Source organism: Poecilia latipinna, unplaced genomic scaffold, assembly GCF_001443285.1.
Source record: "Poecilia latipinna isolate Pla-1442-1.1 unplaced genomic scaffold, P_latipinna-1.0 Scaffold402, whole genome shotgun sequence".
In the NCBI taxonomy this organism is placed as follows: domain Eukaryota; kingdom Metazoa; phylum Chordata; class Actinopteri; order Cyprinodontiformes; family Poeciliidae; genus Poecilia; species Poecilia latipinna.
This window is the reverse complement of record NW_015113018.1, coordinates 395,400-419,940: the sequence shown is the minus strand read 5'-3', so window position 1 is coordinate 419,940 and position 24,541 is coordinate 395,400. Positions and strand designations below refer to the sequence as shown.

The 24,541-nt window shown below is 39.8% G+C and overlaps 1 protein-coding gene across 8 annotated transcripts in view; it reads right to left on the bottom strand.

Annotated features, from left to right (window-relative positions):
- The window catches only part of esrrga (estrogen-related receptor gamma a), a 254,277-nt gene that overhangs the window by 48,162 nt on the left and 181,574 nt on the right, over positions 1 to 24,541 (bottom strand). For all 8 annotated transcript variants that reach the window (XM_015037362.1, XM_015037360.1, XM_015037358.1 and 5 more), the window contains 2 exons: positions 17,005 to 17,163; positions 4,163 to 4,587 (listed from right to left, as the gene is read on the bottom strand). In XM_015037362.1, the coding sequence (XP_014892848.1) occupies positions 4,163 to 4,587; positions 17,005 to 17,163 (584 nt within the window). The remainder of the gene's footprint in view (positions 1 to 4,162; positions 4,588 to 17,004; positions 17,164 to 24,541) is intronic.

The window sequence follows — 24,541 nt, the reverse complement described above, 5'->3', positions numbered from 1 at the left end:
CCCTTAAATTACAGCTTAATTTGGTAATAACGTCTACAGCTTTTGATCTGTTGGAATAAACTGAAACAATCTTGGTTCTTTTCTTTGCAGTTTCTGTTTATCTGAGGCAGTGGACATGTTATTTTAAACAGAATAAAGTTATCTTCTCCTCCCATGCCCACCTGACAACTACAGTACTCCAGCAGGCCGATACATCTCCCTCTGAAACAGAGTAAACAGTGATTACTATTGACTGCTGCAGCAGAGAGGATGTTTTCTCATTACTGGACTGATTAAGAAGCTAGTTAGCTCGGGAAAAGGCTAAATGCCCAAACACTTCCTAATGGGTAACAAGACACCCATTAATTGGCCCTGTTAGTTAAAGGCTAAACACTCTAAATGCTGAAGGAAATCCTACATCCTAATAGATGCAGTTAATGGGACTAGTTAGCCCACACCCAGCCTGTTCATGCTGATGCTGCAGGAGGACTAGATTAATTCTGCAGTTAAGCGGGACGCTTCCAGTGCAGAAACACTAAGTGTGAAACACTAAGTGTGCTAATGACATGGAATCTGCAAGGCCTAATGGGCACTGAGAAAAAAATTAGCAAAAAAACAGTCGAGCAATACGTGCTGCACAACAAAAGCAATTTTTAAACCTGGCAGTGTCTGAAAACCTTATCCATAAAAATCCTAAATTGACATAAAAAAATTTAGATTTTGATATCATGGTGGCACACAAGAATCAATCATAATATAATACTTTTTAAATTATATTTTTAAACACATTTATATTTACTAAAGATCTGGTGGAATCAGCTGAAAAGTAACAATCCCAAACAGTTTGTCATCGTCAGAGATCATAATTTTTATAAGTCACAATTCTGAACGTCATTCATTTCCCCTGATGATGACAAATTCTGATAATTTATAATTCCCGCTTTAAACTGGTAAGACACAAAAAGGAAAAGTACAACAACGTGATTAGAACCAACATATATGGACATTAAACTACATTATCCAACTAGATGAAAACATGCATGTTCATTCAAGCATTTAAAAAAAATACAAAACATTTACTGTTGAATAATACATCTTCAAAAAATATATTGTCTGAGCGGGTCCTCCACTACATGCCTCCTCAGACTCGGTTTTCCAGCTGTCGTCCATCTTTTGTCTCCAAGTGTTTGCTTTTCTCTTGCCGTTTCATAGCCCCACACCTCTATCTCCCGTACTTTGTCCTCCTCTACTTTCCCCTTTATCCCTCTTTCTCAATAAAGGAGTGATAGATGCAGGTTGTCAGGTGTTACTGGACTAAAGCCACAGAAACAGCAGCTGCCAGAGCCACTTCCTCCACACTGCGACACACACGTGCAAAAGCACGCCAGCCCACGCGTAGCACTAATTCCTTCCTACATCTATCTGCCCAGTCCGTCCTCCCCCTTCTCCTTCCTTGCCCACATTCCTTTCCCCATTTTATTGTTTATCTGCCCCTATCCCTCCACTCCTCTCCTGCCCCATGCTCTCCTCCCCGTCCAGCTGGAGGTGTTTTTTTGGTGATTACCTGTGGTTTTATTGGCTAATGGGTTGAAACACACCAATATGTCTGCCACTACCCATCTGAGGCTGGCCCTGCTTTCCTGCCAGGACAAACACACAAACACACACGCAGCAGGAACATGTGCCCAGACGTGCACATAAACCTTCGCTCATTTACATTTGGATGAACACTCAGACGTGCAGCCCACACAGAGGCACAAGATCTACTCTGTCCACACTGAGTAGCCAAAGATAACGTCACAATTCACTTTTTGTTGGTGCATCCAAGAATGTTTATCTTTCTGAACAACTTTAAAAAAAATGTCCTGAAAGAAATGTTAATCATATTTAATAGAGATTAGAAAACTGGTGGAGTAAATCTAAACAGAAGGTTTCATCTTAAGAAAAATCTGTCATTTTCTTATATTACAATCTTCTTTGACAATAGTCCTGCTACAAACTGCAGCAAAAATACTAAGTAAATTATAATTTTCCTTTTACTTTGGTAACATACACACTGCATCAGAAGGAGAGATTACAAACGCAGTGAAAATGAAACCTCTGAAGTCCAGGAATGTTCCGCTCTTTACGGCTTTTCAGGTTCACACTCGAAAAGAAGATTTCCTGTCAACACAGATACTCCAGCTACTGTATTTCCTTTGCAGAGGCGTCCTGCCCTACCACATACGTAATCTTTAACAAGCCCTCTAAATAAAACGAAACAAGTGAAATTGGTTGAACATTTGACCCCACAGCAATGACGGGTTAAACCTATAGAGAGAGTCACGGCAAGGTTATGTGTGTGACCGTCTATTCATCTGTGTGCAGCGTGTGTCTTTACAGTACGGGTGTGTGTTTTTGCCTTTATCTCAGTGAGAGCGTGGGTGAATGTGTGTGTGTGTTCAAATCTAATCGGGATTTCACTGTGCTCTCGTGTCATCCCATAATAAACACATACGGGTCGTCTCCAGGTAGTTGTCACCATGTAGAATGTGAGACAACTTCCTGCCCACATTTTCCTTTCTCTCTTGGGCTTTACTGGGAAAGCTGCTTATCAGGGGGCAAAGGATGGCGAGCAGCAGATAGTTGAATGGATGGGAAAGCAGATAGATGAATCCCGCCTGATATGACTGACTGAATGGATCGATAATAGCTGGCTGGCAGCTGGTTATTGCGATGGTGAACTAAGTGACAAGACACCCGTCCTGTGAGCAGACGGATCCAATAAGTTTGAAATAAAATTAGGAAGTCCTAGAATACTTTTGCAAGAACATTAACAACCCTATTTTTTTTTTTTTTTTTTTTTTTTTTTTTTTTACTTCTTGACTACTTTTTCTGCAACACTAAATGCGAAAGACTGGTGCTATTTATCCCGACCCCACTGAGGGACAAGGGTGTTCAGAAAATGGATGGATAGATGGATGGTGCTATTTAAATTAAGCATATTCAACATGGTGGTGCCCTTGTTGTTCAACACAAACAGACTATTCAAACATTTTCACACTTGTGATACGTCATACAAAATAATTTAATTGCCTCATTTCTGAGGCAGACATTTTGCTCTAGTTGACTCTAGTTTACTTTCTAGTTTTTGACTAGGTAGGTCATATAACGTTTTAGATTACTTTCCAGTTTGTCTTTGCAGCATTTCAGTGCAACTGAGGTTTCAAGTAATTGTACGAATTTAATATCCATGCCTCACTTAGGATAAAGGCATGGTCAAGCTGACCTTCACGAGTCACATAAAATATATAATGGTGATCACGCTGGGAGGTGATTATTGCTAAAAACCCCCAAAATCTGAAGAGTAAAGTCTGAATACCTGTACATGTTCTGCAATAATGCAAGCTCTAAGAAGACATAAGCAGCGGATTACAGAGCCTAATTCCTGTGCTCTTCTCATTATGTGGATTATTGCTCCATCCTGTCTTTACTCTACCCCCTTGCGTCGACTCCTGACCCGTAGACCTGACCGCTGCCCTTTCTCTGACACCATGTTATCTCCTAGAAAACAGGCTTACAGCAAACACTCTCCTGCCATGAGCAGCTAGATCTGGGAATGCAAACACTCCCAGGAAATTGTTTTTGCTGCTGATGAAGAAGAGGTCAAGGTTATGGGTGAAAATGGGAAGTGGCGTTAAAGCGCTGGTGTGTGTATTGCTGTGCTTGACCAGGAGTCTGTATTTGAGTGTGACTGTGCATCAGATGATCAAAATGGAAATGATGGGAGTGAGCGAAAGTAAAAAGAGTCTCGGGGTCATGGGGGGTCATGGTGATCGCTAGGGACTTTCATTCAGTGTCTTTGATTTTGAACAAATTCAAGGTTTCTGTTCAACAAGTTAAACGAACAAATTCCCAAATTGATATTTAGATACTGTAGGCATTTTTTTAACTAGGTAGGTTATATAAAAAGAAGTTGAATACTTCTAGATGCTTACCTTTATCACCTCATTATATCTCTGCTTAGTTTAACATTTTAATTTCACAAGTAAATAAACTGGAACCAAAAATCCCCTTTTACCCTTTTTTGGCGTATTTGGCGTATCCGTCAAATACGCCACAGAGTTAGTTACATCATGTGGGAAAAACCGAAGTTGAATTTGACAACAAATAAAGAGACAATTTTAACAAAATGGAAGCCAACCTTGAATGGTGCGTTTGAAGAAAGCCTTGCAGGCCTCGCACGACGCGACTCCATAGTGGTACCCTGACGCAATGTCCCCGCACACCAGGCACAACCTCTTCGGCATGGAGTTCAACATGTACTCGCACTTAATTTGCGAATCTTCCCCAATAGTTGATGAACAGTCCTCGTAACGTTTCGATCCGGGGCCTCCAGCAGGTCCCAGGGGTCCTGCGTTGGAACCGTAAAGGCTTGGAGAGTCCAAGCCGTTGGGGTGGCCGTTCATGGTGGATGAGTAAGACCCAGAGGCGTCGCTGGAGCCACCAGGGGAGTGATGGTTTAGACTGTCAGTCAGAGAGGCAGGACTCGATGGTTCAGTCTTTATGTAAGAGGACGGACAATTCGACTCTAGGTGGCGCTCCTTACTGGACATTCTGCAGAGAAGCCTACACAAACAGAAATGGGCAAAAGACACAAGAAAAGGGAAGGAAAGGACTGCCATTACTGCACATGCCATTTCAAACAGCAAGAAGAAAGAGTTCAAATTTGAATTGACTTTTATTTTAGGCAGTATATTTAAGGCCACGTGTGCAAATATAGACATTTAAAAAAAAAACTTAAAGCAATTCAAAAGAAACCTATCATTAGAAAAACCCTGTATTGAGAAGCAGATAAGCCTGTACATAGCAGCACATCGTCACACAGCCACATTCACATGCTCAGGTGTGAGGTCATCCGTCACTCTCAAGTCAATAGCAGCTTGTTCAACATGAAGGTAATCAGTAAGCAGCCCCTCTGACGCTCAGTCATCCCGGAGACAGGTCATACATACACAGACACGGATACATACATAGTCATACTGAGGCACACTCACATACAGGGTCAAACACCGCAGGCCAAGCAGTACAAGGAAACATACATTTGGGAAAAAAGGAGCAGGTTGATCAGCATAACTTTATGATTATATTCCTCTGATCATCTTTTGTTCTGCGTCGCTTATTTCTCTCCCTTTTCTTGGTTTTCCTTCCTTCTCTCCCTAAGGAGGTGGGCTGGTGTCTTGTTAATGGCAGTTGTAATTAACAGCTATCTTCTCTCTGTCCATATCTTTCCATCCGTCCCTTTGTCTACCTTACTATCTATCTGCCTGTCTCCCTATCACTTCCCATTCAGCGCCATCTCTCTTTCTCTGCCCTCTCTCTCGCCTTCTCTTTCTCTTCACATTACTAGTCTCTGTCCCTCTAACCCTGCCCTCCCTCCTTTCACTCTCTTTCATTGTTAAAGGCAGAAAGCACAAAAGGGGTTTTTAATTAAGGCAGGATGCTGCTAAACGAGGGACTTCTAAAGTCCAGTCGGCCTGTAAAAGATCCCCATCCCACAGGGACCCATAAAACACAGACAGCGCTCCGACGGAAAATGGAGAGCTGGAATGGCGAATGAATACAGACGGGAAGAAAGAAGAAGATGAGCAGAATAGGAAAGAGGAATTGCGACTGACGATGGTTGATCGACTCGAAACTGTTTTTTCCCCAACAGCAGAGACATGTACTACATCCCCCGCTAAAATAAATAACTTCTTCTTCTAAAAACTTCTGAGATTTTCTTTAAAAACAAGGTTTTTTCTTTTCATAAAATGGTATGACATTTGTGATGTCTGATACTTTGGCCCCTTCACCTTTTCCATCATGAATTTTATCCCATCTCATTCCTGCAAGTATACTTGAGGAACCCCCATTATTGGTGTCTTTGTTGCACACACCAATGTCTATAAATCCATTTATCTGATACTAAGGCAAGCCCCTTTCGTCCGAAATGAGGGTTCATTGTGGAAAACTGAGGAAACAAATCAAGACTGGGCAAAGTAGCTTACAGAGACAGAGAGAGCTCATAAAGACATGAGGACATAAAGTGCAAGAATAAGACAGAAGTGAGACACAGAGCATGTGATGGGAAGAAAGTGATGGCATGAAGTTGCCTTTGCTCCAACGGAGAGACTGAAAACAGCAGTGGCTGGAAAACGGGACTGGACTCATTTAAGCAGATGATGTGGTGGTGATGATTTAATCTCTCCTTTTCCCATCTTTATGCTCTTTTGTCCCCCTTCCTTTTCCACTGTCAATCCCTCTGAGTACCATTAAGCAAAAGAGTTTAAGTGCCAAAAGATCTCTTTCCATTTCAGTCTCTCTTTTCCTCTATCGTGTCCTACTCCTTGCTCTCTTACCCACTCTCACTCTGCTTATGAATGAAAAATAATTGCCATCGCAGGGGGAGAAATAAAAAAGAATAAAAAAAGAAGACATGCGTGCAGAGGAGAGGCGTGGAGGAAAGAAGATTAAGAAATCACAGCTAGTGCGCTGTGCCAAGTAAGAGGTTGAATGCATTTATGTATGTATGTTATCAGTATAATTACGGCGCAATGTGGCGGCGGCTCAGTGCTGAAGGAGCAGTCCTATTGTACCTTTCTGCTCTTCAGATGAGTGTGAAGAGAGAACACAAGGGCTGGGTCTCACTTAGTTCTTCGTGTTTTCTTGTGCTCAAAAAAATGTATAAAAATTGAATTAACTGATTCAGTGTGTTTTTTTCCTATATATTGATACAGAATGTATATTAATGATGTTGAAATAAAAAAAAAAAGATAAATATTCTGTCAGTTCTTTGCTCTTCTGTTTGGAGGAGTTGAATAATGTATGTAATGTGATTAATATCAGTGTTTTTAACAGCTGGGTTGATGTGAGTTATTTTCCTAGATCTCCAACTTAAACTACATTTTAAGAAAATAAAGCAAATAGTTCAATTATTTCCCTTCTGTATAATTAAGAAAACACACTGCCAATAACACTGGGCTGTAGCTAGAAGTGACAGAAAAATGTTTTTGCCTAAATATTAAAATTTCATCTGTAGTTTTGACTTCTAACCCACAGCATAGACATTTAGAAAAAAGTTTTTTTAACCTGATTTTACTGTATGATTAGAAACCTCAGTTATATCTTGCAGTTAAGCCACATGGGTCAGAGCAAATATGTCTTTATGCATTTATCTGTTTTCTTTTAGTCTATTTAAGGAGGCTTTCTGTGTTGGGATGTTTACTCCAATGTAAAAACAAAACGTTGTATTTGAGCAAATAAGGTGAGAAACATGCAAGAATCCTTCAGCCCAAGAGTCATTTAGTCTAGAGCTCGCGGCGTTTTAAGGGCCAAATCATTGACTGAACAGAATTATAGTGTATACCTGATAATAAACTACAAATGTAATTTTTAAATATATTTTTTTCTTTTTTTCACAAACCAAGGAAAAAAATAAACCTTCTGACTTCTGTAAAGATTTTTTTTAGCTAAAATAATGTCATAAATTCTACATTCTGCATCATTTTTTGTTGTAAAAGTCACCAGAAGTTGCTAAATGACACGATCACTTAATTTCTATAACTCGTCATCTGCAGATTATTTTTTAACTTTTTTGTATGCAATCTACCCTAACTATGAAAATTGACCAAAAGAAAATCACTAATAGAAATGCTGTGATTTAAAAAATAAAAATAAATACAACTTCTAATAAAATAATAAACAATAATAATAAATCAGATTTTTTTTTTTACATTTATATCCCACGCTGAAGGGGATCATTCAGCAGTAGCTTTGTAGATGCAATATACATTAGCCGTCTGGACATTTAGGGGTGGGGGTTCTGACTTAAGGAAGGACTGCTGTGAGTGTGAGAGGACCGTGCGAGCGCTTTGCAATGGGGGAGGGGCCCAGAACAGCACCGACGTTATTGAGAGAGTAAGAATATGAGCTTTCGAGTGACTCTCCAATTGCTAAATATCTCACCAATCACATTTTTGGAAAAAGTGTTGTTTTTGTTGATAAAACCCAAACTAATTAAATAAATATTGAGTAATGTAGACTTTGAAGATATTCACTGACATGACAGTTTTGAACTGAACCTGACTAAACTGGTCTTAAAGTGACACCACTTTCACTTTCATATCTTCTAATATTAACTATTCTGCAAACTCATCTCTCTATGGGATCATATACAAAAACAAACCATGTTGCCTTACAAATACTTGCCTGTTTCTCCTTCTACACAGTTCTATTTCTGTTTTTTTTTTTTTTTTTTTACAATTTTGCCACAATATAACACAGAAAAAGAGAAAGGAAAATAGAATGAGATGTGCGTAGACAGTTTCAAAGGGAAGGTGGGGAACCGTTAGCATGATAAGCTCTGTCAATAGAGCAGTGGGCTGATCCAGAGGACTGACAACTCGCCAGTCCAAACATGCAATCATCATATTAGTGACAACTACCTCGAAATGTGTTTATCTATGAGCTCCTTAAGTCTGCATCTGTGTGAAATATTGCTTCTTCATTATATGCAATCTTTGTAAAATTGTCTCACTAGACAGCAGCAATAAACACACTCTAATGCTCACATAACTCCAAACAGGTTTTATTTAGCCCTGCTGGTTTAAAAAGAAAAGAATATGTCCACAAAATAGAAAAAAATAAAATAATATATATATATATTTTAATCTAGTTAGCAATATTTACATTTAACTAGATGTAGCAGAAATAATCTACAGCAGAGGGGTACTGTTGCAATTGTTGTAAAAGAAAAAATAAATCCATTACATTTAAACAGGAACTTCCCTTATGAACTTTGGTGCCACTAGGTGCAGCAGGATAACGACGCCTCCAACTATTCTCACAATTTTATTTGCCTTTAAATTGTTTCCTATGGGAAAAAATTAGGAGAGTAAAACAGAGAAAAAGCGTGGCGGGTGGCTGCTGATACGGAGAGGGGAGAAGTGCTGACAGTGTAGCTACAGCGGGTCTGTTAATACCTTTCCATCACACCTAGCATTGTGCTTTCAATGCTGATAAGAACACACAGTCCAATAAGCAAAAAGAAAAAAGAAAAAAGAAAAAGACCTTACACAATTTTATCTAGATAATACTAGCAATGCTCAGGGTGTAAGAAAATAAAGGGAAGCATAGGCACCATGAAGAAAAATGCATTGAATTAAAAGAACTGAAGAAGGAGGGAAAAAAAACACAAGACATGTTTACATCTCCATAGTCAAGTGAACACACTGATTTCATCAACGGACTGAATACCTATTTAGCCGTTGTCTGTTTATTTTTTTCAACTTTATGTCGCCCTGTGTCAGTGACTATACGATGTGTGAAAAGTTCCTTAACTGTTAGTCAGCTTCTTTGGAAAGAGAGCATGCGTAAATAAAAAAATTAAATGTCTAATTCTAGGCACAAAGGCAAATCTGCTTCTGAAATGCTTCTTTGACAACCTATAATCTTCCTGTGCCGATGCAGTTCACCCACATTTTACTGAAGAATGATATATGCATTTAAAGGATGTATACCTATAGAGGAATTACGCTCAGAGAACATCACATTTTCAAACGTCACATCCTCAAAGACAAAAGCTATTTTCTTTACACAGATTGTTCAGAAAAAATCTCATCTGCTGAAAGCTGGTGGTAATTTTGGAACTGGATAAGGGGGGGAAAAAAAGCGTAATCAGTTGGAGTTGCATGGTGTGTGTGTGTGTGTGTAGAGTGAATTATAACTCAGAGAAAAACCTTCAGATGTGAACCCCCCAGTCAGATGTTTTCTTAATATTAGAAGGAATTCCCCATCAGTTCAGAACCTGGATCTCTCTGTTAAAATAATTGTAAAAACAACGTAAGACATCTTTCTCTGTCCCTTATGAATTCTGCTGTGGTTGTGGCTAAACAGAGAACAACTTCAGATGCAAAAATGGGTGAACGACATGTTTGTATCTTTATGTCTGTGGCAGAAAATGCAGTGGATTGTGTTCCTTAGTGAATGTCCCTCCTTGTTGTCTGACGACTGAAATAAATGCGAGCAGCCGCACTGTAATTCATGTCTACTTTCATGGAACATTTTCAAAAACTAACTATTGTGGTTAACCAACTTACGGGCGGTGAACTGGAGCTCTGATTCTCTGAATCATTGGTGTGAGTTTGAGCATGTGGTTTTGTTCCGCTGCACAGAATCACAGTGAGTCAGTGATTATAGTTGTTTTCAGAAACAAAAATGAATACAAAGGGAAGAAAAAGAGCCCAACTGTGACAGTCAATCTAAAGCACTCTCCCACCTACTGAGCTCTCTTCTTCCCTCCCCTTCCTCCTCTCTTTGGGTCTCAATCCTTCGCTGTCAACATTTCTACTTCTCACATACAAACAGCCTCTATTATTGCCTCTCTTTCTTGCTGGTGCATCTACACCTCCTCAAAGACCATCATACACCCTCCTAACACACACACGCACACACACACACACACACACACACACACACACACCAGGGAGCAGCAGATCAATTGCAACAGTGTTAGTCGGGCAGGAAACCTGTAATTCACTTCATTGGTTGCAGAATAAACCCCTGATTACATACAATCAATGTGATAATGGCTAAAACACATTTTGCCCAATAGGCTGAAGGGTTGTAAAGACTGGGAGGAAACATATGTGTTTGAGTACTATATTTCTATGTTTTCAATAGTATGTCGGGTTGTGTGTGCAAATTGTAACTCATAATACAATGACTGTGAATCTTTATGCAACAAAACTGAAATGACCTCAGAAAGTGACTTCCACTGATTTATACTGTTAGTTTAAACACACTGCAGCGAGGGCACAGGGGGTATGAAGGAAAAATTTAGGTAACATCTATTAAGACATTTGTGTTTTTTAACCCCCTGTAAAGACTGCTACTGTATTGTGGTCGAAGGCTTTGACTGTTCCACTGATCCCAGGGCTTTATGTCCTACCTGGCCTTTTCAGCCTGAGGAACTCCAAACCCTAAGAAGGGTCCTGGAGGGTGTGTGGGAGTTCGCCCAACCAGTTTAGATGTTTTTCGTGGACTTGGAGAAGGAATTAAACCGTATCCCTTGGGGAGTCTTGTAGGGCGTACTGCAGGAGTACAGGGTACCAAGCCTCTTGATATGGTCCGTCAGGTTCCAATTCATGTCAGAGCTTGGTTCACATTGCTGGCAGCAAGTCAGATTTTATTTTTCCAGTGTCACCAAGGTTGCCCTTCGTCACGATTCTGTTCATGGACAGAATGGGCAGAATTTCTAGGCTCAGCGAAGGTGTTGTGGAAATCAATTTTAGTAGCCACAGGGTCAACTCTCTGCCTTAGAAAGGGCAAGAAGCCCGGTCATCTGAGAGGGATTCAGAGTAGAGCTGCTGCTCCTCCACATCGAGAGCAGCCAGTAAAAGGTGGCTAGAACACCTTGAAATGTATTCAAGGTGTCCCGGGTATGTCTCACTGCGGGGAAACCCAGAGGCAGACTAACGACATGACCATGTTTCTCGACTGGTCTGGGAATATCTTGGGATTCCCCCAGAGGAATGCGTGTTCAACGCATGAATGGCTTCTTTAGTAGCAGAAAGGAAGTGGCAGGACATGAGAATAATTGTATATCCTGTATATCTCAGTCAACTGAATACAGTCCTTACTTCAGAGACAACAAAATCCACCATAAAGACACAGGTGGAAAGAAAACACACCAGAACAACTTATATAATCAGAGGCCTTCATGTCTGCAGGAATGCTTTTCAGTTTCTCATGGGCGAGTTTCAAGACTTTTATTGTTTTTAGAATATGATTATGATACATTGAGTTTTGAAGTGTATTCAAAACTTGCAGAATGACATGATGGATTTAATAGGCACTGCTGTTCATAGCACACTTACAGATGCTACGCTGTGGTCTGTCATTGAAGCAAGGACAATGCCACTGACCCGGCCTGGGTCTGCACTGCTGGACGCTGAGTGTGCTATGATGGTGACCAGGCAGGTGAGCAATGGTGCGCAAAGCAATATAAATGAATAGCCTTTGTTAACATCCCCAGGTAGTTCATCAGGGAAGAGGTCAGACTTTGAGGCCTGTTTTCTAACTAAGTGCCAGGATTCAGGGCCCATATCTTTATTTTTTGTATTTCTATGTGTTTGGCATTATCAGAACGCTAAGAATCCACACTTTCAGAATCTGTAAATGTCTCAAAACACTTCCGGGGAGACTTGTACCCGTCACATTTTGGGATATCATTTTGTGTCTGGTGGCAACCTATTTCTATAAGTCACTGTTGAAAACCCATTTCAAAACACTATTCCTGTTTTTCTCTCAAGTGCTTGTGTCATCTGCATAATAGATTTGTATTAGAGTTGTTATTGAAGTAAAAAGATAATACGATGAAGACGTTGCGGGCTAAAGCGTGAGGCTACCTGCGCGCGTGTGTTTGCGAGTCTGCGTGTGTGTGTGCGTGCATGCATGCGTTTCCGATGGGAATCTTGATGATTTAGGTCATTTTCTTGCAGAGCAGTTGCTGATAAGTGTGCTGCTGCCAGGCACTAACTTTGTCACAGTGTCTCTTTTTCCTTCCCTCTCTTTCTCTCTCTCTGTCTCCTTTATCTGTTTCGTGTCATTGTGGTGGTTGTCTGGTGTGCGAACAGTCCTTCAAATAAAAAAAAAACAAAAAAAAAAAAACAGAGCAGCTCCACTCCATCGGAAGTGCAGCTACGTGGCTCAACAGAAGGGAATCTGGGATTTATATTCAAATGTTTATTTGCCAAATAAATACATATGATAATGTAAACCAGCTGTGCTTCAACACTTGAGCCATCTAAATTGCATACTCTGTACTTGCAGTGACCTCCAGCATTTTACTGGAGAGACTGCTGAGCGAAAATCAATTAAATTACTTCAGGCATCCTCCTGTTATGTAGACCTTTATAGAAGATGCTGGATGTAGCCAGCCACAAATCATTCTTTTAAAGGAAAGATGCAATCACAAATTCATATTATATTTGTTGAAATTATATGCAAAATTTATATAACTACAACAGATACAAATTGATGCGGCTTATTTATACGATTCTGGTGGGATCTGGTTGTGAAGTGATATCAGGGATATAAAGGTTGAGCTCACCCCTTCATAAAAGAAAGGTCATTGACGAAGGTTGTGCGTAATTGCGTGGTTGAAAACTGTTATCACTCAAAAAATTCAGACGCTGTTGTTGTAAGCACACATAAAAGGACACATACACAAACTCATCATTTTGTCCAGGATAAATTGTTTACTTCTCCCACTTCTTCCTCTTATGCAGAGAAAGACGGCAACCTGGGCAAGGTGCCACATCCAATGAAACTGTGGGGAAATAAAATAATAAAGTATTTAAGAACAAAATATCCCTCCATCGGATTAAAAGCACATGTTATTAAGCAGATGGTGAAAGAGGATTTTCACTCTAGTAAATATGGCAGGGCTTTCAAATGTGACATGGGAGGAGGAAATAGAGGGGAGAAGGGTAAGGAAGAGAAAAGGAGACGAGGAGGAAATGGGAAAAGAGTGCAATGCCACGACGGGAAAAAGATAAAGAAAGGAGGAGAAAGTGTGTGAAGTAAAACGGGATTTGATCATAGAGAACGAGGAGGAAAAAGTGGAATATAACAAGAAAAAAATGTTGGAGAGAAGAGTGGGAGAGACAAGAGGGAAGGAAAGGGTGCGCGAGTGAATGGAGCGTCAAAGCTGCATTCTTTAAGCAGATCAGATTTGGGGAAATTGGGCTGTCACTACAGGACTGTGATGATTTACACCTATCCATCACGGTAAGAGGAGGAGTAGCAGAATAATGTACAGCAGCTGGAAAAATGGAAGAAATCCATCCTAAACAGGCAGCTCTAGGTCTTTACCTCTCAATTTTCTGTACAATATTCTACAAAGAATGGCTGTAAAAACTAGAAAATCTAATTTAATGTTTTCTGTGACTTTCTTCTATGTGTTAAGTGTATAGATATTTGCAGAGATCAGATCAGTATTTATATTAATACGTCATCCTCCAGAAGCAGCAATCGGCAGAGTAAATCACTTATAGTAAATCTAATATCACAAATACACGTTCGTTAATATTGTGGAAACTAGTTCGAGACTAGTGGCAATGTCCACATTTTACAGTTGCACACTTTCACCCTGCCACAAGCTGCAGTTGACACTTGTCTCTTCAGCTTACTCGCCTGGTTTTGCCTATCTTTCCCCCACGGCCTCCTTCCTCTGCCTTCCCCTCCCCTCACTCCTGGCTCATGCACCTTACAGCCTCGCTCCTGGACCATCTGTTAGGGAATCTAATTCACATCCAGTCATAATCAGGTTTGCTGGATTGCCCACTGTCTCTGCCCATCTCTGTTGCCCCGTCTATCTCTGCCTGAATTCTTTGCTGTCTTTTTCCCACCATGTTGTTTTTTTAATTTTTTTTTTTCCAGTTTTAGCCCCCTCAAAAAAATAAAATAGAATAAAATAAAATAAAATAAAAATCCTTATTCCCCTCATCTCTTTTCCACAGAGCTCAGGTTGATCTACCTTAAAGATATTTTGCCCATTTGCACAGGTCATCAACATCTTCCTGTCATCCCAATTCAACTTGTGCATCATGTTTGCTTAGATCACTTCAAATCAATATAAGAAGAATGTATTTGCCATTTTATTTCTCAATCATTTTAATGTTCTAAACTTTTCCAGCACAATTCATATTCTATGAATACAATTTAAAAACCTGTAGATACTTTAAAACTGCTTTAATGATTACACTGCATTGGTAATGCAAAGCATTGCATTTGTATTCGATCCTAAATATGTGTAGCTATAAGTGTGCATATGCGAGCGTTCGCCCATAATTGAGAATAAGGGGAGCTGAGGTGAAGGGGGGTGGAAGTTAATGAGAGGTGAGTGTCTGAAACCATCTCCCTCTTTCTCTCTCTCTCGTTCTCGCACTGCTTCTGCAGTAATCCTCTTCTATAAATCTGCAATCCAATCAGTGTTGTCTACACTAACACACACACGCAGACTCGCAAACACATACACACAAGCTGTTGGGAGGCCCATCTGTGTGTTAAGGCAATCTGCTTTATCATTATGATTACATTGGGCTCAGTATACAATGATGTGTTGTGTGCCTCTGTGTTTGTATGCGGGAGAGAAAGGGAGTGTGTGTGTGCGTGTGTGTGCGAGTGTGTGTGTGTGTGTGTGTTCATGCACGCAGGAGCTGGTTGACATTAATCACATTCCCATGGCTTGATGGCCTAAATATAAAAAAAGGGTATAATATTGTTGCCACCCAGAGAAACGGCAAATAAAAGGAAAAAAAAAGTTTAAGTTAGGCCTGAGACATTTTTCACAAAGTAATTCTGTTTTTTCTTGTTTAATTTAATTCTATTCTGCATCGAGTACTTCAATTAACAAGAAAAAAAAATCAAATTTGAAATAAATTAAGCACTTCTGACTTTTACCATAGTTTATTTAATAAGTAAATGTGGAAGAATTTATCACCACAGCTGTATGTTTCAGAGCTTGTGTGCATGCATGCGTATGTGTCTTTGTGTGTTTAAGAAAGTGAGTGTATGATTGTGACCAAATCGCATCAGCACAGTTGGATGTTGGATATCCTGTGGAAGTACTCAGGCGATATTATGCTGCATGTGTGTCTTTCCATCTGTACTTAGATAAACAAACAAACTTTTTTTTTTTCTTTATTTATGACAAAAAAACTTGACTCATTAATCCAAACAGTTTAAATAAAACCATCATCCCAAAGTTTTATGCATATTTGGTTATAATTTGTAACAACCTACAACCAAACCACAGTGTGGACTCAAATTTGCCTATGAATGGGTAAATAAGGCATGTGACCCCTGGGGCAAAACCTTGCCGCTCTCGCCCCCACTGCATACCACACGCATACATACACTGAAACACACCAATGCCATTCTGATTGGCCAAGGGTCGGCATGAGAATGGCTTGCCAGACCTGTAATTGGCTTGACCCAGACTAACCCTAAAATCCTATTGAACTAAGACTTTCCAGTCTGTGGTACACACTGTAATACACACACACACACACACACACACGAGCACACACACACTTAACATTAGAAAGCTTTGTGAAAGCCTAACAATGAGCTAATCAATTGTGTTCTAATAGGCTGTTCAAAATTTAATACCAGTTTTATAAATGACTACAAACTCAGTCAGATAATCACAAAAGACCATACAGCAAAGGCTTTTTAAATACAAAAATGAAACATCTTCTTTTACAGCTAACATCTTATTTTCAGAGGAGGGTATGCATAAAGTTTATAAAAACTAAATCTATCAGAAAAAAACAACATTCAACAGAAATACAGAAAATACTGAACATTCAGATGCTTTCATGTAGTTTAAGATGATATATTACAACATATTCACTGGAATGAAAAGGAAAACTTATACTTACTATTACAGTTTCAAACTCTGGGCATATATCCCCATTTCTTATCCACAGAAATACAACATTTTTAAAAGACTGATTACAAAAAAAAAATAGGCAGACGGTAACTTCGAGAATGAAGAAAGAGAATGTCAGCCTTTATTTCATACATCACCTGTTTCCTGTGTTTTAACATGAAACAAGCAGCTTTATTTACAGTTAGATTTCTAAAAATACACCTCAGATACGCTTGATAAAAGTTGCTTACAGCAACAAAAGGATAACGGCACTGGAGGAAAAAAAAAAAAAAATTCCCCTCCTACGATTCAAAGCTTCTGTAAACTGCTGGTGTTGCATCACAGGTACATGGTTAAGGAGGTATTATTAACAGAAACATATCCGTGCCCAGAATGTCCAGTAATTTCTGTAACTGAAAGGCTTTACTTTTCTCACTACGACATCAGTGCGCCTGCTTTTATTTTTCCCTCTTACGTAAGCTACAGAATGTGACCTTAGCTTAAAACTTAACCAGGACAGGCTCATTGATTCGACATCACCTGTGTCGTTTGTAATGCTGTCTTACCTGGGGTTGTAGAGGGCATGTGCGTCTCTCATGTGGTTGGCTTCTAGTGAATCGTAGCTCTGGTGCATCCTCCAGGCGCCAGCGCCACATTTAACATATGTTGACTTGGAGTTTTCTTCGCTGCTGCTGTTCACCAATGGCCCCTTCGATAAGTTCATTCTGAGCAGTGGGAAATACCAGGGAGGGGAAAGAGAATGATGGCAGTGAAAAAGCAGCCAAGGCAGAGCAGAAAACACAGAAATATGCCAGGAGGAAAGGTGAATCTGTTCTCCGTTTCATTCCTTGACAAAAATCTGTTAATATATTCAAATACTGTACAAAGTATTTTTCACAGTCAGTTATTCTCAGCTGAGAAATCTTAACATGCAAGGACAGCAGTACAATAAATGGATGAGGGTGAAATGTATTTAATAGACACAACATGCAGACAATCACTTCCCACATGCTAATTCTGCTTATTTGTTTGGCCTCAGTGTGAAACCGCTCAGCACAGTTTGGACATAGAGCGGCAAGACACAAAAAGAAAAGGCTCACACACACACACAGAACAACACAACTGACACAAACGTTGACATGCTGGGCCAACAGGCAGATGCCTTCAGAGAGCTGCGGAGAGGACAGGCTGTAATTTTAAACCAGTAGAGACTTTTGTCTTGTTGTGTTAACACATTTCAATCAGACAGATCAGTCGGTGCGTATATGCATCATTGAATGTTAACAGCTGCACTATCCAGCTGAGTCTGGTGTCAGAGGATATTTACTAGTTTCTTAGCTTTTGACAATGCTTTCAGAATGAGAGAAGGGACATTTAAAAAGTACAAGAGGAGGGACTGCCACCCATCAGTCAAACAAGAGATGAAGAACTTCTGCAGTAGAATCAAAATTTTATGGAAAAAAAATCCGACAATATGAGTATTACGAGGAGGTTTCCTTTGGTAAATGTTGATAAAGGGGACAAATATGTCTTTTGTTAACATACTTCATTCCTAACAGAGATTCTAAAAGTATTGGCACAGAAAGTTGGTCTACAATGTTTTTAGGAAAATTAGAAAACTTTTTAACTGCTACTATTTTTTTTTATTGATAAACGAATGAAAATGTGTTTTTCCATCATGCATATCAAGAAATGCTGCTTTTTAGGTTCTAGTTGTTAAAATATGGATGGATTAATAAAATATTTTTAAAAATGCATCAATTTGGTGATGTGAATTTGCAATGCATGGTCTTTATTTTCAGTATGTGCTTTATTTTAGATTTTTTTTGTATACTCTTCACTTGCTACACGCTGATGAGATATATATCCATTCTATATCAATGTTATGGATAATAACTAATTTTCTTTTTCTTTTGCATCTCTATGCTAAAACAAAAAGTATTTCAAGGTGCATAAAGAATGCTGGAAACATTGATATCTACCCATAACTTTTGTCTCGGCTTGACAGTTTTGACTATTGTTTTTGTAACAGCTTACTCGTTCTGATACCCACATATAGAACAAAAACAGTCCTGCTGGCACATCTGATTTCTTTTTAAACCTCTGCTACGCAGATATGTTCAATTGTGTGTTTGGTTGTGGGATGTTGACACTTGTTGTAGACAGACAGGTAGGCAGACCAATGACACGCCTGACAGCTACTGCTCCATCCACCCACAGAGCAGCATTGGTGGGGTGCGAGGAAGAGGCCAGGCTGTGTAATATGTAGGTTTTAGTTCCACTCTGGTGAATAGGAGAAATCAATATCTTTCTGCTGCCACTGCTGCTAGAGTCGCTTATTGGCTTTGGTTGTGGTGTCACAATGCTATATAGACAGGCAACACTTAATACTGCAGTTTTTTTTTTTTGACTGTATCCTGGTATAACCAAACTGAAGTATTTTGAGTATCAAAAGGCACACGATAGATTCAGTCTGAATGCCCTTTCTCTGTCTCATAATAACTGTGAAGAGACCAGTTTATCCTTTAAGCCAGTATAAAGTTAAAAAAAGAGGATTAAGAAGATAAAAGAAAGTAATTTTCATACCAAAATTACTGCAAATATAGACATGCTGTGTTCAAAAGAAATCCTATGTTTACAATGTTCTGAGATAAGTCACTGTTACAAAATATTTTTACCCCGATAATTTTTTTTGAATTAACCTAAACCTGCTGTGGATTACTAAAAGACTTGTAATTCAGTGCTTCACTAGTTATTGCAAAAATAATTAGATAATCCTTGATTTTTCATTAATTAAACATAATTAATATTTGAAATTCAGCCCATAATTCAGATGTAATTACCTCTAAAATTAAAGTGTGCATTATTTTGAATGTAAAGTAAAAAAAAAAAGAGAATGAAACATAGTATTAAACTTTGTGATTCTTCCTTACCTATTTCATGCACCTTTCAGTGCGCGTACACAGCCCAAACACACACACACACACACACACACAGCGTGTGTATGCGAGTTAAAGTTGGGAGGTAGGGAGATTGAGGGTGTCTTTCTGATGCTCAGTGACTCAGTCATGTGTTGCTGGTCCATCTGTGAACAGAATGACCACAACAAGGTTTCTGTGCGTCGGTGCGTGCATGCATGTGCGCGTGTGTGTGTGTGTGTGTGAGAGAGAGAGACATGGTGATGCAGTGATTGATGAGACAGTTACCAGTCTTACTAATGCAACACACATATATCCCTGAAGGGAGCAAATGCCACACCGCACACACACACGTGCACGCAGAACTGCAACTGCCCCACCTAATTACCCCTCCAGCCCGAGGTCTTACAGGCACGTCCAGAATGCGCGTTGCTAAATGTGCTCAAAAATGCTTTTTGAACTAATTTGGACTGTTTAGAAAGCCTAAACCTAGAGAATATGTGACAAAGTCAGTTGCCTGATCGCAGTAGAAGGGAACAAACGGATTCAGTAGATCTCCTGAGCTCAATTAAAGAGCGAAAAAAAAACAAAAAAAAAACATGTTCAGGTAAATAAAAAAAGGAGCCAAATTATGCCCTTCTTAGTAAAATTGTAGCCCCTGGAATGCGTTTCTTTTCAACCTCCTCTGTTGATAGCAGAAATGCTTTATCATTTATAGCACATAACTGGACAAAAACCTGGGATAGGTAAAGTCCTGGACGCAATCCCTTCACTGTGTGTCCTGGACGCATTAAAATGAGTGGGCGGATAAGCATATTCTGCTCTGAATGTGTGTCAATGCTGCGCTGCGCGTGACCACAGGCACATCAGGGCAGGTGGGGTTGGATGAAGCACTGTGTGTGTGTGTGTGTGTGTGTGTGTGTGTGTGTTTGTGTGCGTGTCTGAGCGGATGTGTGTGTGTGCACGTTAGCGTTAGCGACGGGAGCTGTTAGCGGGGCAGGCGGCAGATGGGCTGTCGGCCGTAATAGGGACTGAGCGGGTGCAGAAAGGTGACAGCTTCACAAGGGAGGGGCGTGTGGAGAGGGAGAAGAGGAGAGTGTGCGCGTGTGGCGGCGGTGGGGAGGAATCGTGAAGGAAGACAGAGATAAAGGAAAAATGACTTATCAGCAGGGGTGAGGAAAAGAGCGGATCAGCTGCGCAAAGGAATGCAACTCCTCAGGGCAAGAACTGTTTCGCCTTTTTTATTGGCTTAATTGTGTACTTATATATATATTTATGTTTAAATATTTTCGCCATCTGAAGAGCTTTACCAAATATTTACTCTGTATTAAGCTGCACATTTTTTAAGCATGAACTTCCTCAGCATTTTCCCCACTGTTTTTAATAATATCTGTAGCGTTGTAAGTAAACGGCGCATCAAGAGGTAAATTCAAACAGGAGAACTGAGATGTTTGAATTCATGCATGAGAATGTTGGAGGCATCTCCACATTTTCATATGTTCATGAGTAAAATAAAGCCTAATGGAATGCTGAAAAACTACTAAAGAGATGGTAATATGCAACACTTCAGAGATTCACCATGCATCCAGGACTTGTATTTTCATGCGCAAAGAGCAACACAGAGCATGTTTGCAGTCCCTTGAAGTTTTTCTTCACAGCTCCAATCCTGAGTCAAACAAGTAAAATTATTTAAATTATAACATTTAATCTTGGTAGGTTAAAGAGAGCTGCGTTGTGCCCTCAACACTGGAACAAAGTTTTAGTAATACGTATGGATTTCCATTTGCACGGCTGGTTTAGGTTTAGTAAAACTAAGAGAGAGAGAAAAAAACTTTAGAAATCTAAAAAAAAAAAAAAAAAAGTTTAAGTTTGAGGCTGAAAAAAATGTTAAATATTTTTTCTGAAAAACGTAAGTCCTGTTTTGTAGCTAGAGGCACAAAGTTTATTATTTGAATTTATTATTGTCTGTTTAAGGGGAGTTTGTGATCTAAAACACCAGTATGTTTGAAAGTGTAAAAAAAAATGGAAGTGCATACATGATATCAGATGCACTCATTCAATGGAAGGATTTATTCAGAAGTTACAATTACTGAAGTAAAAACTTAAAAGTAATGCCAGGTCCACATGTGAGCATAAGGAAGAAGAAAAATGTAGAGAAAGGAAAAAAAAAACAACAACCTAAAGCTGGTGGTGGGACGGTGGGACGGTCTGTCATTCTCTCCCCATCAGGCACACACATGAAGCATGATGGCTGAATGAGAAGAGGAATATTTCACTGTCAGCCGAAAGGCGGCATGGTCATTCATTTCTTTTCCTCAATATTCATTTCTTTCCCTTGTATCCATCTCTTTCCTGTTCCACTCTATCATTCTTTTTTTTTTTTTGTCTTTTTGAACCTCTTACACTGTGTCGAAAAATGACAATTTAATCAGACTCTCAGCTTGAGCACGTAAAAAAAAAAAAAGGACGACTTCTCAAACAGGCAATCTATAGGCTCTTCCCACAAACCGCACAAAAAGGAAAAAGTGAAAAAAGAAAGACAGAAAGACAGGACACCTGAACCTGCTCAATGCAGAAACACACTTTTGCACACACACGCACACACACACGGATATGCACACCTTCTTTCCATCTGAACCTTCTCTATTGTAGCCAAGTCTTCGCTGTCTCCTTGTATTAGCAGTGGTTAAGAGCTTTGGAAGCTTTCAACACAGCACAATGGCTTCACACGGACAAATGCTTAAAACAGTCCGCTCAACAGTTAATACAACTGATCTGCTGAAATTATGCATAAAACATAATGTCACAGGAATCAAGGTTACTTTATTCCCTTTCTTTTACAAATAAAAGCTTAAAGCTGCACAGGAAAATCTGCCTCACATCAACGTGTCCAAAAGAAGTGATTTCCTAACCTCTCACTTGGATGAGACAAAAGTCAGGAGCGGCTGTGTGATGAGTAATTCTTAGAGGGAGCATAAATGATTTGATAGATCGTCATAATAGGAATAATAATTGAATGCACATTTTGATATATGGATGACGGGAATGTATGGATGATGGAACGCGGGGAATAAGCGGATGAGCGCAGCAGAGAAAAGGCTAGGGGGTGGGTGGGGAGGAAAAGATGAGCTGCATCGCCTTGTGCCATCTCTCTCTGTCTCTTTTCAATCAGCACTTTGGCATTCAATCACACAAACACACACACATTGCTTCACAGCCAGTGCGGCGTACAAGCTAATTGCAGTGTATATATATGTGTGTGTCCGTGTGTGTCACAGCTGGTAAAGTCTCTCTTACCGCTCTTTCAACACATAAAGGCCTGCACTGACCCGTGACATACTCTCACACACTCCGAGCAATGATGGATTGCATATAAATCGGAGAAATTCCCGTCATTCCCTTCAATTTATTCTGCTTCATTTTTTTTTTTAGATAAATTAAAACCAGTGGTTGCAGGTGTGCTTCATTTAATTATTGATGCAGCAAGGCCCATACGTGTTCATGTTTTATCTGCAAAACCTTCAGAAGAAGGTGCTTTCCGCTGCGTGTGTGTGTGTGTGTGTGTGTGAGAGTTTGTGTTTCTGTGGACATGTGTGCGCTCATGCATACATGTGTGTCCGTTGGACCTCCTGAGTGCTGGTGTCAGACAAAAGCAAACCCCCGGCCCCCCTCACTTCGCACCTCTCGCTCTATCCGTCTCTCTCATTCCATCTTGCTCTTTACGGGACAAATTTACCACTGGAATGCCCAGAGTCTTCAGAGGAGAGAGAGGCCCACCTTGAGCCTGGCAAAGAGTCTGGAATCGTTTGTGTGTGTGTGTGTGTGTGTGTGTGTGTGTGTGTGTCTGTGCATGAAGGGGGTTATACAATGCAAAAATTGACAATGGGATTCGACAAAGACACAAAAAAAGACGAACAACTCTTCCTCGTGCTGGCCTCGTTGGGTCACTCGTGAACACACACAGGGAACACACACACCAGCACACACACAAGTTGTGGGTAGGCAGTCATAAATTCGCGCGAAAAAAAAAAAAAAAGCAAACGTGTGCACACCCGCTCACACACACAGAGACGCGCTCGCAGGCTGCAAATCATTGCAGCACATATTGACATGCTTTGACAGATGAATTAAGTAAATGATTTTATAAGGAGATTAAAAGGATTTTAATTTACGCAATCTCTCTTTGGTCTGCCTGCCTCCCCCCCCCGCCCTGTCCCTTCCTGCAGCCAGCTTTACCTCTCTGCCTCTATCGCTTCTTTTTTCCTCATGGCCTGGAAACAAAAAACATATAAGTGGAAAAAGAAAAGAGGGTTCCATGAAAACCTCGGCACTTTCCTCTTCACATTAATCGGTCTCCTCTTTACTGTGAACTAATACAACAAAAAAGGAGATAAATTGTCTCAGCACTTGCGAGATGTCTGGCCTTTAAGCTTAAATTTCTTCAAGAAAATCTGTTAATATTTTATAAATTTGGTTAAAGTTATTTTCTCCTTATAGTAGAACATTGAGCGAGTTTCATGGGTTAAAAAATATTGAGCATGGCCTGACATGTCTGACTTTTGATAAATCATTATTTCCTCTTTTTAATGAGATTGAAAAATTCATCATCTACAATAAAAAAAGAAAAATATTAATTTACCCTCTGCCAGAAAATTGTTTTCATTTCATTTTACTGAAATAAATGTGCAGAAACATTTTGCTTAATAAATAATTCTAAATGAAATCTGTGCAACATTTTGCTTTTCTGCTTATTCGCACTGGAAACCTCTGCCGCTGTGCAGTTCTCTCCACAGGTCTGCCCTCTTTGCACTCACAAAAAATAAAAAACAACAACAAAAAAAAAAAAATCATAAAATTCACAGAAGTCACGGTAGGAGGAAAAAAAAATATTTTAATCATATGCAAATTGTATGTATATGGTGACATGGGGGGAATGTAATTATGTTAACAGCTTAAGCAGTACTTGTTATTATTATTGGTATGATCATCATTATCCTTAATATTTTAATTAGGAAAGCTGCGCCTCAAAGCAAAGGAGGCAAAGCCTGAGTGGAGAAGAGAGAATGGTGGACAGATGGATCGATGGAAGGATGAAGGAGCGGACAGACGGGTGACTGGACCACAGGGTCCTCTGAAATACGCGAGAGGGAACAGAGCACATGCAGAAAAAAAAGGTCACAAAAAA